At 32.0% G+C, this 14,149-nt stretch overlaps 1 protein-coding gene across 1 annotated transcript in view; it reads right to left on the bottom strand.

Moving 5' to 3' along the window:
* The window catches only part of LOC108911433 (homeobox protein Hmx), a 29,770-nt gene that overhangs the window by 8,027 nt on the left and 7,594 nt on the right, over positions 1–14,149 (bottom strand). The window contains exon 2 of the mRNA XM_018716372.1: positions 6,146–6,294. Coding sequence (XP_018571888.1) covers positions 6,146–6,294 — 149 coding nt within the window. The remainder of the gene's footprint in view (positions 1–6,145; positions 6,295–14,149) is intronic.

Below are 14,149 nucleotides of genomic sequence, written 5' to 3'. Positions count from 1 at the left end.
GATGTCAAAATATTGTCGAAAAAACACTAAAAAATATTTAACAGTGCGAAAGTCGTGAGTTTTGCTAATTTGAACATCAACCAATTTTTCAAAGAGCATACTAGTAGCAGTAGCAGCAGTAGTAGTAGTAAAAACTCCAATATATTGATTTTTGATTCTAAATTGTGAAGGCTCACTTTTATATTTAAATGGAATGATATTGGAAGCACAGGTGACTTCGCAAATGAGTATCAAACAATAAAATTTTGGAAAACTGTTCCTAAAATTGGGTTTAAAAGATATGCAGCGCAAAGTTGCTGAATTCTTGACAAATACTCATTGTTAAACTGAAGCAGTGAGCTGTCAATAGTTTTATTTGAGACGGTGAGGAACCTCTGTAACATTAAAGAGATCTGTCTACAACAACAACCTTTTCTAATAACCCTCAAAAATTGTTTGGAACACCTCGTAATATTTTCCAAGAGCTCACTTTATTCGTATACCGCTATGTATACGACAAAGTAATTAAAACCATCGGTAATTAATTGTTTTATCGACGTTTTTACGGTTTTTACTGGAATATCCTGCCTCTCTGAAACTATTCGTGATATATCAGCCCCATAAACAATTAACTAATGATGTAGCTGACGAGCGGCGAAAACAATAGCTGATAAATAAATGACAAACGACAGTTTTAAATAATTAGCGATTGTGATAACGCTATTCGTTACTATGCAGAAATATTATATTAGAGTTTATTACATTTCATTGCCTTGTTACTCGGAAACTAGACTGCGTAGGACGTATGTCCTCTACAACTTTTTTTTAGAAATCACTGAGGAACCACTACCTTTATTTTAAGAACATTAAGAGCCACCTTGTATATATACAGGCTGTTACAAATTCGGTTCCCACTACAGGGGTGTCAGAGACGGTAAGGGATACGAAGTAGCTTAAATTGAGGCAAAGTTGCGTAATCAGGAGACCAACATTATGCCTCTAAAAAATTCAGGGTTACCTTGTTTGTTTTTGGAATTTTTTGAAAAAAAAAACGAAATTTTGGAAATCCCGTTTTGTTTCATTTCAGCCTTGTTTGAGGTGATATTGAAAAAAGAAGAACACTCTCTCATGGCCATTTTTTGCCCTATATCGAATGGCATAATTAATTTTTATATGTAACGTTTCGTCTCTCCAGGACCATCATCAACTTAATTTCTTTTAAATACGACCCTGGTAATTTTATTGCATTTTTCCAAGCCTTCATGACTCCCAATACAAAAATTCATCTTCAGTGTATTCGTTTCACTAATATACTACTTGGGAAATCTCTTAAAATGCGTAACCGAAGAGGATAGGTAAAATAACTTAATTATTACCGGCGTAGATTAATCTGTTCGCCGCCACCTAAGTTAAAAAGGGGGCCCCAAAAAGGCTTCCGTATTAAGCGAAATTGATTTCGAAGTAGCAGTCGTTCCCGCTGACGTAGCAGCGCGTCCCAATAATCTCAAGTGGCAAGTCCGTGACAGATTTAGCAGTATATTCGAGGGTATTTAAACAGCACGAAATGGTTTCGGAAGCCTTACGGTAAGTTTGAGTTCTAATCGACGTAAGCCGTAGAAATGCTGCTCGAACACCGTCGACATCTAAGTATGAGGAATGGAAAATCGCCCCAACAATAAAAATATGCCGTTGGTAATCGCCTTTTCGAGGGCTTAGAGTTGATTACGCAATTCTGTTTGTTCGAGAAACCTTCCACTAACAGTTGCAATTTGATGCACTTGCAATATTAGAGAGTTTGTATCTTTAAAAGTTATTTACTTTTATAATTTAGTAATGGTTCATGTTATGCGTTACAAATTTGGTATCTACGGTCAGAGGTGTGTATGGTCACAGAAAAGATACTGAATAATTGTTTAAAGAGTATCCACGATTACTTGAATTCTGAACACAATATTAAAAAAGTTTTGAAATAATGAGGTCATTCAGTAAATTTTTAAAAACGTTCTTATCTTGTATTCACAAAGTATTGCTCATGATTAGGCGATCTTGAAAATTTTAACTCAATCCGTTGAGCGGTTTTCAAGCTATATGATTTTTAAAATGCGAATATTTGTCTCAGCCGTGGCAATGCAATGACGTCACCGCATGGGACGGTCAGCCGGCTTGGCGCTACTTCCAGAGTTTTTGCATCTACAAAATGTTTTAGCGTTTGTGCATATTAAATTTAGAAAATGGAAGCAAATTTTGTAAATTTGATTCTTCTAATTTGCCATTTGCTTTAATGGTTATGGATTTTTTTAATAGAAACCACGACTTTATCAGTGCTGAGTTGAGAGGAGTGAAAATGCAAAGGTTCCGTTTCAATAACGTGTAAAACTTCTTTAAATTACGTTTTTAGCGAAAGATTTGATGTTTTTGTACAATAAGAATAGTAAATAAGAATAAGGATTTCAGGTCTAATTTAATTGGACTAAACCGTTTCTGTCACAGGTTTCAAAGATTTGCCTAATCAAAATACAAAATTCTTATTACCATTTTTATTCACATGGAAACTACATAAGATCTACCTTATATCTTATAGATATAGTATCTAATAATATAATATTTATTATGCATTTTTACGAGTATTTATTAAATACTTAGTACCTATAGGTATTTGTATAACATTCACAAAAAGAATCAACAATGGAAAATACAAGTGTATAGTGTTTCTAGAGGATACAAACGTATTTATTANAGTAATAAACTATAAAATATATTAAAAAAAAACAAATCAAAGTAGAGACTAATAGACTATTGTTTTTAGATCTGTACGACAGAATTACGGGGACATTATTATTTTCTTATGCATGTTTACACTAGTTCTCTCACACTAGGGAACAATACAATATTTGTGATTTTTATCTGTTCTGTGTCTTCCATATTGCTAACAAAATTCGGTATCTTAACGTACTCAATCGAAATTTAACAGGCAACTAAAACCCGACTACCCGACTGACTAACAACACACGTAAGCATGCGGCATTGGTGTCCCATGCGGTGATGTCACACCCACCGATTGACTTGTAGGCGATATAAAATTCTAATTTTTTTGCAGAGAACCTTAAAATTGCAATATCTTTCCGTTAAGCAAATAAAAAAAATACTCAATGAGCCCATTACATTACATATACGAAAACAATATTGAACTCTTCGGGGGTTAAAGACAAAATGAAACTGTTGTTGAATCTTACTGAAATAAAAAATGTAAATAAATTATTTGCAATGAATATACTCTTTAATCCTCATCGTTTTCTAAAAAAAAAGTTTTCTTCGATTACTATTTAGTTTTTTCCTATATAGGTTGCAAAATTATTCTTTATTTCCATTCACAAAACAATAGGAAAAAAATTATTTTTTTAGAAACTTCATTTTGCTTAAAATGATCTGTATACTCTATTGAAGCAATGCTAATTAAAATGGAAATTATCTTACAGGTTTTAATTTTTTAAGTTAGAACTTCACCTTTCTCCTTTTAACTATTTTTTTTTTGTTTTTCAGTTATTGTTATAATAATCAAATATTACCTACCAATTTCGAAATATTGTCGCACAAAAGAGTTTTTATCGTGTTGTAAAAGTTGTATAAAGTATATTAGTTTTTCAAAGTAAAGTAAAATATCTTCCGAAAACATGAAAATTAATGTAATAAATTCTTGTGTCAGTCAGGGTTATTTTTTATGAAAATAATTTTGCCTAACCAAAAATCTTACACTGAAAATAACAGTACAAATTACAAAATACACATTGTTGACGTTTCGAAAATTAATTTTTTGTTATCAAAACCTGTAAAGACACTTTGTTTTAAAAGTAGCTCTAAGAGTTTACACTTTATTTGCCTATTTCTATAGCTAGAGAGATCATATGATGTTTATTCTCTTATTAGTTACTTCTCTTACTACTTGCGTAAACTTGGACAAAAATTTGGAGGCACAAATGACTTCTGTTGTTTTTTTAAATACCGTCAAAGATTTTCTTATATGTATGTAATACCTTTTTTCGTATCTTGCGAAATAAGGTATGTTTACTCTTACGCAAAATAACATTTTGGTGTTTCTGACCCACCCTGTAAAGGTAAAATTGAGGTTCGTCATGGTGATTCGTATTTTCTAAACAAGCAAAAACTTTTATCAAGAATGCCTTTTTCATTCACATTTTGGTCATATTGACAAAGCTTTTTCAAATTTTATAGTGTTCTTTTGTCTTTTTATGACAGCGATTAATTATAAATAATCTTTTACAATTACTTTACAACAAATAATAATAATAGTAACACTAAAGAAGTGGCACAGTAATGCTCATGCAAAAAAGAACTTAAAAAATCTGAAAACTTCGGTGTTTAAATTAAAGTAAATGTATATAAAAAATCCATTAATTTAACAATTTTACAGAAAATATTATTTTATGTGGGAATTCCCTACATTTTAATATTTTTTAAATGAATATGAAAATAGTAAACACTTCTTACTAAAGTGTCACTACTTTAGATTCGAAGAATTTCATTGTTCACAGTAGTACAGGTAAGAGTAAAAGTAAAATGTTCATAGATATCTCTGGAACAATGCCAAAAGGCTTATTAGTAACGAGCGTTCAAATAAAAACGTAGTCAAGTTGGTTCTGAAAATTTGGACGTAGGGCGTAGCATATAGCAAATGAACTTAAACGTCATCTGTCAAAGCGCTATATCGCCGCTATCAATTTGAATATTTTCGTTTTAAAAAGCGTTTAAAATGGTGTTTTCTCAAGAACAAAAAGTGTTTATCATAGAGTCCTACTTTAGAAATATTCTATTGAGGAATGTTTCATAGAATTTCAAAATCAATTTCCCGGCGTTGTTGAGTACAAAATTTTTCAAAGCGTAGTTCAGCGTTGTGTTAATGTTTTTCATGAAACGGGCAGTGTAACAAGAAAAGAAGGAAGCGGCCGACCTAAAAAGCGGACTGAAGAATTAAAAGAAAATGTCCAACAAATAATGGAAAATGCGCCAAGAACTTCTGTACGTGTTTTATCACAAATGGTGGGAGTATCAGTCGGTACCTGCCACACAGTGTTAAAAAAAGATTTGCGTTTGTTCTCCTATCGTTTAACTTGTCAGCAAGAACTTCATGAAGTTGATTTTCCGCGACAGGCTGTATTTTGTGAATGGTTTTTAAACAACTACGGTGAACTTCATAATATCACCTTTTTTTCTGATGAAGCCTGGTTTCATTTAAGTGGTTACGTAAACTCACAGAATATGAGAATGTGGTATTCTGAAAAACCAGATAACTTTTTTGTCGAGGGCCCTCTACACGCTCAAAAAATTGGAGTTTGGTGTGCTCTCAATCGAAGGAGGATTTATGGACCTATTTTTTTTAATGGTACTCTTACTGCGCAAAGGTATAGAGAAGAAATTATCGCTCCTTTTGTTAACCAGCTGGAAGAAAACGAAATTACAAACTTTTACTTTCAACAAGATGGCGCAAGGGCACATACGGCAGGCGAGACGATGAATATGTTGAGGGAAGTTTTCCAAAATCGACTAATAAGTCTCAATGCTGAACATGAATTTCCACCGAGGTCATGTGATATTACGCCGTGTGATTTCTTTTTGTGGCCTTATCTTAAAAACACTATTTTTGAACTGCCTATTCCTGATTTAAACCATCTGCAGGCTCGACTTATAGACAAGATTCGTGAAATTAACAATACCCCGAGCATCTTAGAAAATGTCTTTAATTCTTTGAGGAACAGGTGTGAAAAGTGCTTGGAACAAGGAGGAGGACGCTTTCAGCAGCTGCTTTCATTTATTGTTATAACAAGGAGGCAGCTCCTTTAATTGTTTGTTATTGTTATCACGATTATTCTTTAAAATAAAGTTATATAGTCATTAACGTTATTGAAACTGACAGCTGCTATACAGCTTGTTGAGAAATGAGGTTAAGTTGGTCGCTATAAGCTACTCCCTACGCCCAATGTGTCAGAGCCAACTTCGACCACGTTTTTATTTGAACGCTCGTTATTTAAATATTTATTATGCATTCACATTTGACAATATATTATAATTATATTTACATTTCTGTTATTCAAATAAATGTTTTACGTTATACATTCAAATGTGTCTTATTTTTTAATGGTTTGGAGCTTACCTTTTGGGCTAGGCTTATCCTGAGGAATTTGTGAGGGTATTCTGCCCCAGTACCACGGCAATGTTCTGGGGTCAGTCGGTGTGCCGCACAGCGCTGCATATCTGCTACTTGCCGCCGCTAGAGCGCCAAAATGTGACATAAGGCCTAGCCTGTAACAAAAAACACCAATAAGAGATTTACTACACTATTTGCTGCGTGAAATTTTGGGTTATGGACATCTATTGTATCCACGTTAAATATAAATGAAAAATATTAAATTAGAATTCGGTATAATAAAATTGTATAATGAAGAACTGTGGTTGCTGCTAAAAAATGTAATTTGCAAAGTTTTTTGTGATTTTTTGGTTTTGACTACTTTAGAGTTTTCATCAAATAGTCCTGCTTATTAAATACACATTGTTAAAATGGTCTAACTCTTTTCTGATCACAACAACTTTCCATTAAATTTTTTTTTGGCATTAACTGATTGTCATTGAGAAAAAGGAGAAGCTTTGACCTTTGATATTATTTTACGTTTGGATGTTGATAATGGATTAGACTTTAAATCTATTTTTTGGAGTTATGAATCCAGCGACCAAAATTTTATATCCTTCTTAAAGACAGTCACCTTTACAAGCAAATATTTATTGGACCAACATTTCCTGGATACTCAAATTTAATAGAATCTGTAGCAATTGATTACAGGCACATATTATTTGGATATGACGTTTTAGACACGAATTGACTAATTTGACTAAAATGAATTTACACTTTTTGAATTAAAATTGACCAATTATTGACGCTTTCTGAAATATGGGACATGTCTAATTTTAAATTCAAATTAAGGCTTCTGTAAAAAAATAATTAATATGAAAAAGAATGGACCCTTTTTAAAATACGTCTAGGGAAAATTTGTATTTTCCAGATATGAAATATTATTTTCTTACGTCAAAATCTATTTATTGATTTGGAACTGATTCTTTAGATTTTAGACCAGTGGTTTCCAACCTTTTTTTTAATGAGTATGTCTGTAACAAGTAATGGGAAGCTGTGATTGATGTATGTACCTTTGTAGTTTATCCCGTGGTAAAAATTTGAAAATCTCATCTGGGTACCTCAACCTATGTAAAATTTAAGATCTCAATTGATGCCTTTCATTATTTTAAAGAAATCTTCACGATTTCATTGAAACTGGAAAAATAACTCTTCTTTGGTAGACTTTAAAAAAATTTATTGCGCTGATAGTTGACATCCTTTGATGTTATTATGTGAAGATATTATTTGTGGCACGGTTTTCATTTTTTTTTCTTTATTTAGGAAATATGGAGTTGGATGCGATTTTTTGTTTCGGCAAGCTTAATTTACCACTGTAGATTATGTACTTAACATATTAGTTTCCACAGTCATAAAAATGGGGGGAAGATACAGGCTGGTTAATTGTATAATTTTTACGTCAATTCACGTTTTTCGCTTTTTTCCGTCATTTCCATAAGAAAACATTAGAGTACTTTTTTTCGTCTTGAAAAGACCTACAAAACTAGCCCTCGAGCGTCAAAAAATATTGATGAGATCAAAAGTTATAAACAGAAGAAGTTTATTTATGACTTTTGAATGAAACATTTATAAACTGCGTTATTATTACCAGAACGTTTTGGCATCGCATCCTCTCATTCCTTATCACTGTCTAATAACTCACACGAAATCTGGAATCGGTAAGTTGAATAGTTTAAAAGTTATGGCCTTATAAACAAATTAACTAATTTCATAATAATACATTGAAATGTATCATTTTTTTAAAACAAGTTTGCTATCTAGAAAGATTTTTATTTTTTAGCCGTAGTTGCAAAATGAAATATACGACGCACGCGCGTGGTATAGTTATATATTATTACATATTCGGAAAGGTTATGAAAAGAGCTTTAAGTTAAAAAAAAATTGTCAAGATTCGTTGAAAAACAACGGAGTTACAGACTGTCAAATATATTATTTTCAAGCGAATTTCGCTTTTTTAACGGCAAGACTATGAATATTATCGTCATTTTCTTCGGACTCGCTGTCGTTCGCTTCCCCCACCCTTCCGCCGCGTCACGGCTCGCCGAAAATCAAGCGACACACTGACTTTTGACAATGTTTTTATGCACTTAACATACTTCCACAAATAAAATATTTTTATCTGGGAAAGTACTCGGGTCGCCGGTTATGACAGTATTTTTTTTTGCCGCTACCAACCTAATTTGTTTAACAATAGGCCGTCAACTTTGACAGTCTGTAACTTCGTTGTTTTTCAACGAATCTTGACGATTTTTTTTTAACTTAAAGCTTTTTTCATAAACTTTCCGAATATGTAATAATATATAACTATATAACACGCGTGCGTCGTATATTTCATTTTGTAGCTAAGGCTAAAAAATAAAAAAAAATTCTAGGTTGTAAATTTGAAATTTAAAAAAAAAATACAGATTTCAATGTATTATTATGAAATCTACAATGAAAAAAATCAGGGCATTGTGGAAGATGCTCGGGATCGTCCAGACTAATAATTAGTTACTTTTTTTATAAGGCCATAACTTGTAAACTATTCAACTTACCAATTCCAGATTTCGTGTGAGTTATTAGACAGTGATAAGGAATGAGAGGATGCGATGCCAAAACATTCTGGTAATAACTACGCAGTTTATAAATGTTTAATTCAAAAGTCATAAATAAACTTCTTCTGTTTATAACTTTTGATCTAATAAATATTTTTTGACGCTTGAAGGCTAGTTTTGTAGGTTTTTTGAAGACGAAAAAAAGTACTTTACTATTTTCTCGTGGAAATGAACGGAAAAAAGTTATAAGCGAAAAATGTGAATTGACGTAAACATTATACAATTAACCAGCCTGTAAACAATCTTCCCCCCCATTTTTATGACTGTGGAAACTAATATGTTATTGTACATAATATTTAGCATCTATAGTGCTAAATTCAGCTTCAGCAGTCGCGAAATGGTAATTTCCCAGCTCTTTTCCCTGGCCCATAAACTGGAATGATGAAAAAGACTATTATTCCAAAAAGGTTTCTTTTCATATAGCTGTTAATTTAATTGAAAAAATTGCTTCAGTAATAATGACTACTTATTCGCACTTAACACATAAGTAGTAATATTTTACATAAATTTTTTCAGAATTTCTCAACACCAAATGACTATTGACAATGGCATACCAGGTTCTGATCGATCTGATCTAATAAATAATAACTATTAAGACAATTCACATTTTTTATGTATTTCTGTTAATTATATTTTGTACTGAAAAACATAAACAATAAACAGATCTAATTATCAAGGTATTATACGTTGCTTATTATTAGATCCGCTTGCGGCGGAAGGCAAAAAAGGAACTGTAAGTAGCTCTCCTGAAATCTCCGCAGATATTTTTTAAGAGCCAGCGCTCTTATCTCTCTCTCTAACGCTGTTTGCTGATCATGTAGCAATATCGGGCACTTAAACGGGGCTGACTAAGCTTCTTAGGGAATATTGCGGAAGTCTGAAGTTTTCTTCCGCTCAAGGAGTTCTCTTTTGAGGAGGAACACTTAACTCGATGCAAATTTAATGGCAGATAGACTTAGTTCGCAGATTGCCACGGGGGACCCGACCATTGGCGCACCACCTTCCCGATTTTTCCACGCGACTCGGGCACCGGTTTAATGCTTCAAGTACAGTGGCGGCTTGTGGCAATGTATTTATATTGGACCGGTAGACCATCGAGCGTCGGTATAAAAATTGGTCGAGCTGGTTAAATGTAAATATTATGTGTATCTATTTATAACAATTCCGATTTGTCACAGTTTTTTTTCTGCCTCATCATTATTTATTTAATAAATATCAAATTATAATTCATTAACATTACCCTGTACGTCAATGTTAACAGTATGCCTAGGATATAAATTCAACATGTCCTTTTGATACAGATCTTGAGAGTCCTTTGTTGCTTTCATCACACCAACCATTTTCTTAGGCGTGAAAGAATTAATGTGTGAATTATTAAATAAATTTATGTTTCTTATCGAATGAGTTCATTCATGGCAACAATTTTTTTTTAAATTATTTTGGTCCTGCAGTCCCTGATGTGTCGCCACTGTTCAAGTGGAGGAGAAACTTCGGGTGGGAGTTGGCAAAGTTGAGCTCAAACCGTACTCCAGTCAATTTTAATTATCCCCCTAAATTATTCAAAATTAAAACCCTAATTAAACATAAGTAGGCGCTTGCTCTCTATATAAACGATATAACTTTTGATAAAAGTTGTTAATGTTTAATTTATGTTAATGTAGGGATAATTTCGGCAGTTTTTAGCTTAAATTTCTTGGTTTAATTAACAGTTTCGTGGGAGCCATTTTGGCACACCGAAAGTTTCATTTTAATACTCAGGTTTCCAGTGGTGGCTCGTGACTTTGTGAATAGGTGGGGCCCGTGGTTTTTTTACTTGGTGAGCGAGGAAGAAGATTTTTAGTTGCATTACAATATTATAGAAAAACAGATGTTCAGGAGCAGGATATTCATTCTTCATTCAGATTTTATAAAAAATGATACGCAACTATTTGGATATTTTATTAACCCGCTCTCAAATAATAAATAGGAATAAATTTCCACGTAATGTTTTATTATGAAGATGAAGATCTTGTAGGGCTATTGGCAAAGGCCAATAGCCCTACTATAACCTTAAATTAAAAAATTGTATTATTTATAATAATATCGGAACTTTAAAAATTGTTTTTATAATAAAATGCATTAACGGAAAAAAAACAAAGTGATATATTTACCTAATAATCAACAAAGTGGTCCCTACTTGGTTTATGAATATTATAAATATGAAAAAATATAAAAACACATTTTCATAAGGTATCCAGCCAACTTATCTGTTTACATATAAAACAACGCCCCCAGCTTTTCATTTGTCTCCACTTCTAACAAAATATTTATAAAAACATAGTCAATGTAAAAAACAGACGAATAAACCTGTATTATAAAAATAAAACAGGTTTATTCGTCCGTTTTTTAAATTTGCAAATTTACTTATGACTTTATAAAATTGTGGATTGGCACTTTGCAATAGTTCTTTTTCTATCGTTATCACTGGTAAGTTGTTTAATCGCTCTTTTGTCATCGTATTTCTAAGTCTTAATGCGCTTAAGACACAAAAAGTTTCTTTCTACCGAGACACTTGTTGCAGGAATTGTTAACACTGGGCAAAACAATTTGTATGTTTCTGAAAATACCATCTTAAATTCCTTGTATAATATTTCTATCGTTTTTTGAACTTCTAAATTCCGAAATTGTTCGTCTCTGTAAAAAATATTAAGTTCGTTTTTCAACCTATCTATTTCAAAAACGTTTGGATGCATTTGAAATAAACATTCAAACGATTTTTCGGGAAATTTGATTGTATATTCGGGAAATTTTGAGAAATCTATTAAAGCAAAAAAATTTAAATCATGTAAATTCCCAAAACGAGTAGGTACTTAATTAAGGGGAAATATATTTCGAAAATATTTCTAATTTGTCCCAAATTTTGCCCCGTTTACTTGGTCCAGTACTATTTTTCGCATAATTAAAAATATTTTTAAATTTTTCTTCGTTTCTTAATTAAGAAATTCTTTGACTAGTGATTTAGTGATTTTAATCTGTTTAGAACAGTAGTTTACGTCATTACGTCTTGAAAAAGGTGTTAAATTTTATTGTTAAGGTACCATTTATTTTTCTGACAGTCTAAAAATGTTATAATTTTGTGTAGTGGGAGAAAAACTAATTTTTCGTATCTCCTTTATATTTAGTAAGTATTTACTTTGTTTTCTTTTCTTTCAGCAACATCAATTATTGCAACTGATATTTGCTTACCTATATGCAAACTTTTAGTTTTTTTATATCATTGTTTTTTTCTTATATATTACTATTATTGACGTACTTTTTTATCATGTTGGGCAAATAAATAAATTAATATGTATTATTAAAAAAGACACAGAAGCAATTAACTTAATACAAAATACAATTTAATTGAACTATCAAAAAATGTTGCCAGCACCGTTGAAGTGGTTAAATAAATTGAATAAAATATAACCAAACGTGTACAAATTCATATAATAATTCTGAAAACCAAATATTGCAGCGTTTTCACAATATAATTTTTCGCTAAATGAAGGCAATTTGTTTGGAATAAATAAAACATTTATTTTTTAAATATTTTATAATTCACATTTCAGCGAGGTTTGTGCACCGACCCTTTGAAATGAAATTTAAATATTTCGCAACGCTAAAAACAGTATCGTTTTGTAATTACAATTATTATAATAAAATAAATATATTATACACGTATTTTATTTCATCAGTTCCAACAGCGCTTTTATGTGGCCAATAAAACGCGGCGAATAATAATTTATTACAATTATTTTCCGTTGCAATATATTTAAAATAAAAACAAACGCGAACAATAGTCCTCCTTTTATTACTAATTTATATTTTATTAACCCGCTCTGTGTAATGCGAATTATTTTTAAATTACATGGGTACACTAAACAGAAGCTATAAAGTGGGTAAAACATTAAACAAACACGTTTTGTTAACGGAAAAATCGATAAGTTCAGCCGGCAAGCGCGGAAAGCCAATCAACTGATTTAATTTTCATTAATTTTATTAAAATATGTACAGATATTTCAAAATACATATGACAACACAACATTTTGTAATCGTTACAGATTTCCTCTATATCCTTTTATGAAAACGAATAAAATGATCATAACAACACTGTGTCCAACTATGGAATTGAAAAGAAAGAAAACCATTTCTTCTCATTTTACAAAAAGTCATTATCAAAAAATTTGGTTAAAAAAGGTTGTTCTGAATTAAAATATACAGGGTATGGCGTGTATAATTTATAAAAATTAAACTACAGCTTCCTAACGACATTTGTAATAGAAAAGTCTTATACGAAAAGTTCTATTTTCGCGTTTTTTTTTTCGTAAATTAAAGTTCAATTATGGATCAAAATATTTTCTCTGGAACGGTCCTGTCCGTGTGCTGTACGACGAGTTACGTGCTGTAGACCAACCGCGTAAACAAATCGGCAAACAAATGAAAGATAGAAAGATGCTTCTCAATTTTTGGGGAATTTTTTAATGCAAAAGTACAAACTAAGAAAAATACATATTAAAAAAAAACTGATATTTTCTTATTATAATAATAATTAATAGTAATTACTATCTTAAATGCATTCTTGGTACTGCAAGAGTTCGCAAACAAAACCACATCCGTAAGCATCTGTAGTTGCCAACTGCATGCACTAAACAAACTCCATTAAAATATGGAACAAAATGATATAAAATTTACCATTTCTAGAGAAAATGTTGAAATTGGTCCCCATTAGCGCAGATACAGGCATGGCACCGACGCACCCAATTTTGGCGGATTTTCTTAGGTATTCCTAATGTGTTCAAGTATATGGTTTCGCAATTCTTCCACCGTAGCAATTGGAGTATTGTAAACCAATGACTTCAAGTGACTCCAAAGATAAAAGTGCATTGGAGTTAGATCTGGTGACCGAAGTGGCCACGGCACAGGACCAAAACGTCCAATCCATCGCTGAGGAATAATTTCATTCAAAAGTGTCGTTACTTCTCGAGTACTGTGTGGAGGAGCCCCATCTTGAAGATAAAACATGCGTGCCCGAACTTGTAATGCCATATTGTCCAATATTTCAGGCAACCGGTTCTCTAAAAAGTTAGCATATGTTGCTCCTTCAAAGAAATATGGACCCACAAGTACTTCGCCTATTATGCCAGCCCAAACATTTACCGAGAACCGATGTTGAAAATTAGTTTCCCTAATCGCGTGAGGATTTTCATCGGCCCATATGTGCATATTATAGAAATTCACTTCATCACGCGTAAATGTCACCTCATGTGTTACATAAACGTAAGCAGGAATGTCTACTTGATTAGCACATTGCCGTAAAAACTATCTGCGAAAACGCATTCGTTGATCACAATCCGGGGGT

Source organism: Anoplophora glabripennis, unplaced genomic scaffold (assembly GCF_000390285.2).
Source record: "Anoplophora glabripennis isolate ALB-LARVAE unplaced genomic scaffold, Agla_2.0 scaffold713, whole genome shotgun sequence".
NCBI classification, from domain to species: Eukaryota; Metazoa; Arthropoda; class Insecta; order Coleoptera; family Cerambycidae; genus Anoplophora; species Anoplophora glabripennis.
Note: the sequence above shows the minus strand (reverse complement) of the source record. Positions and strands in the feature narration are given on the sequence as shown.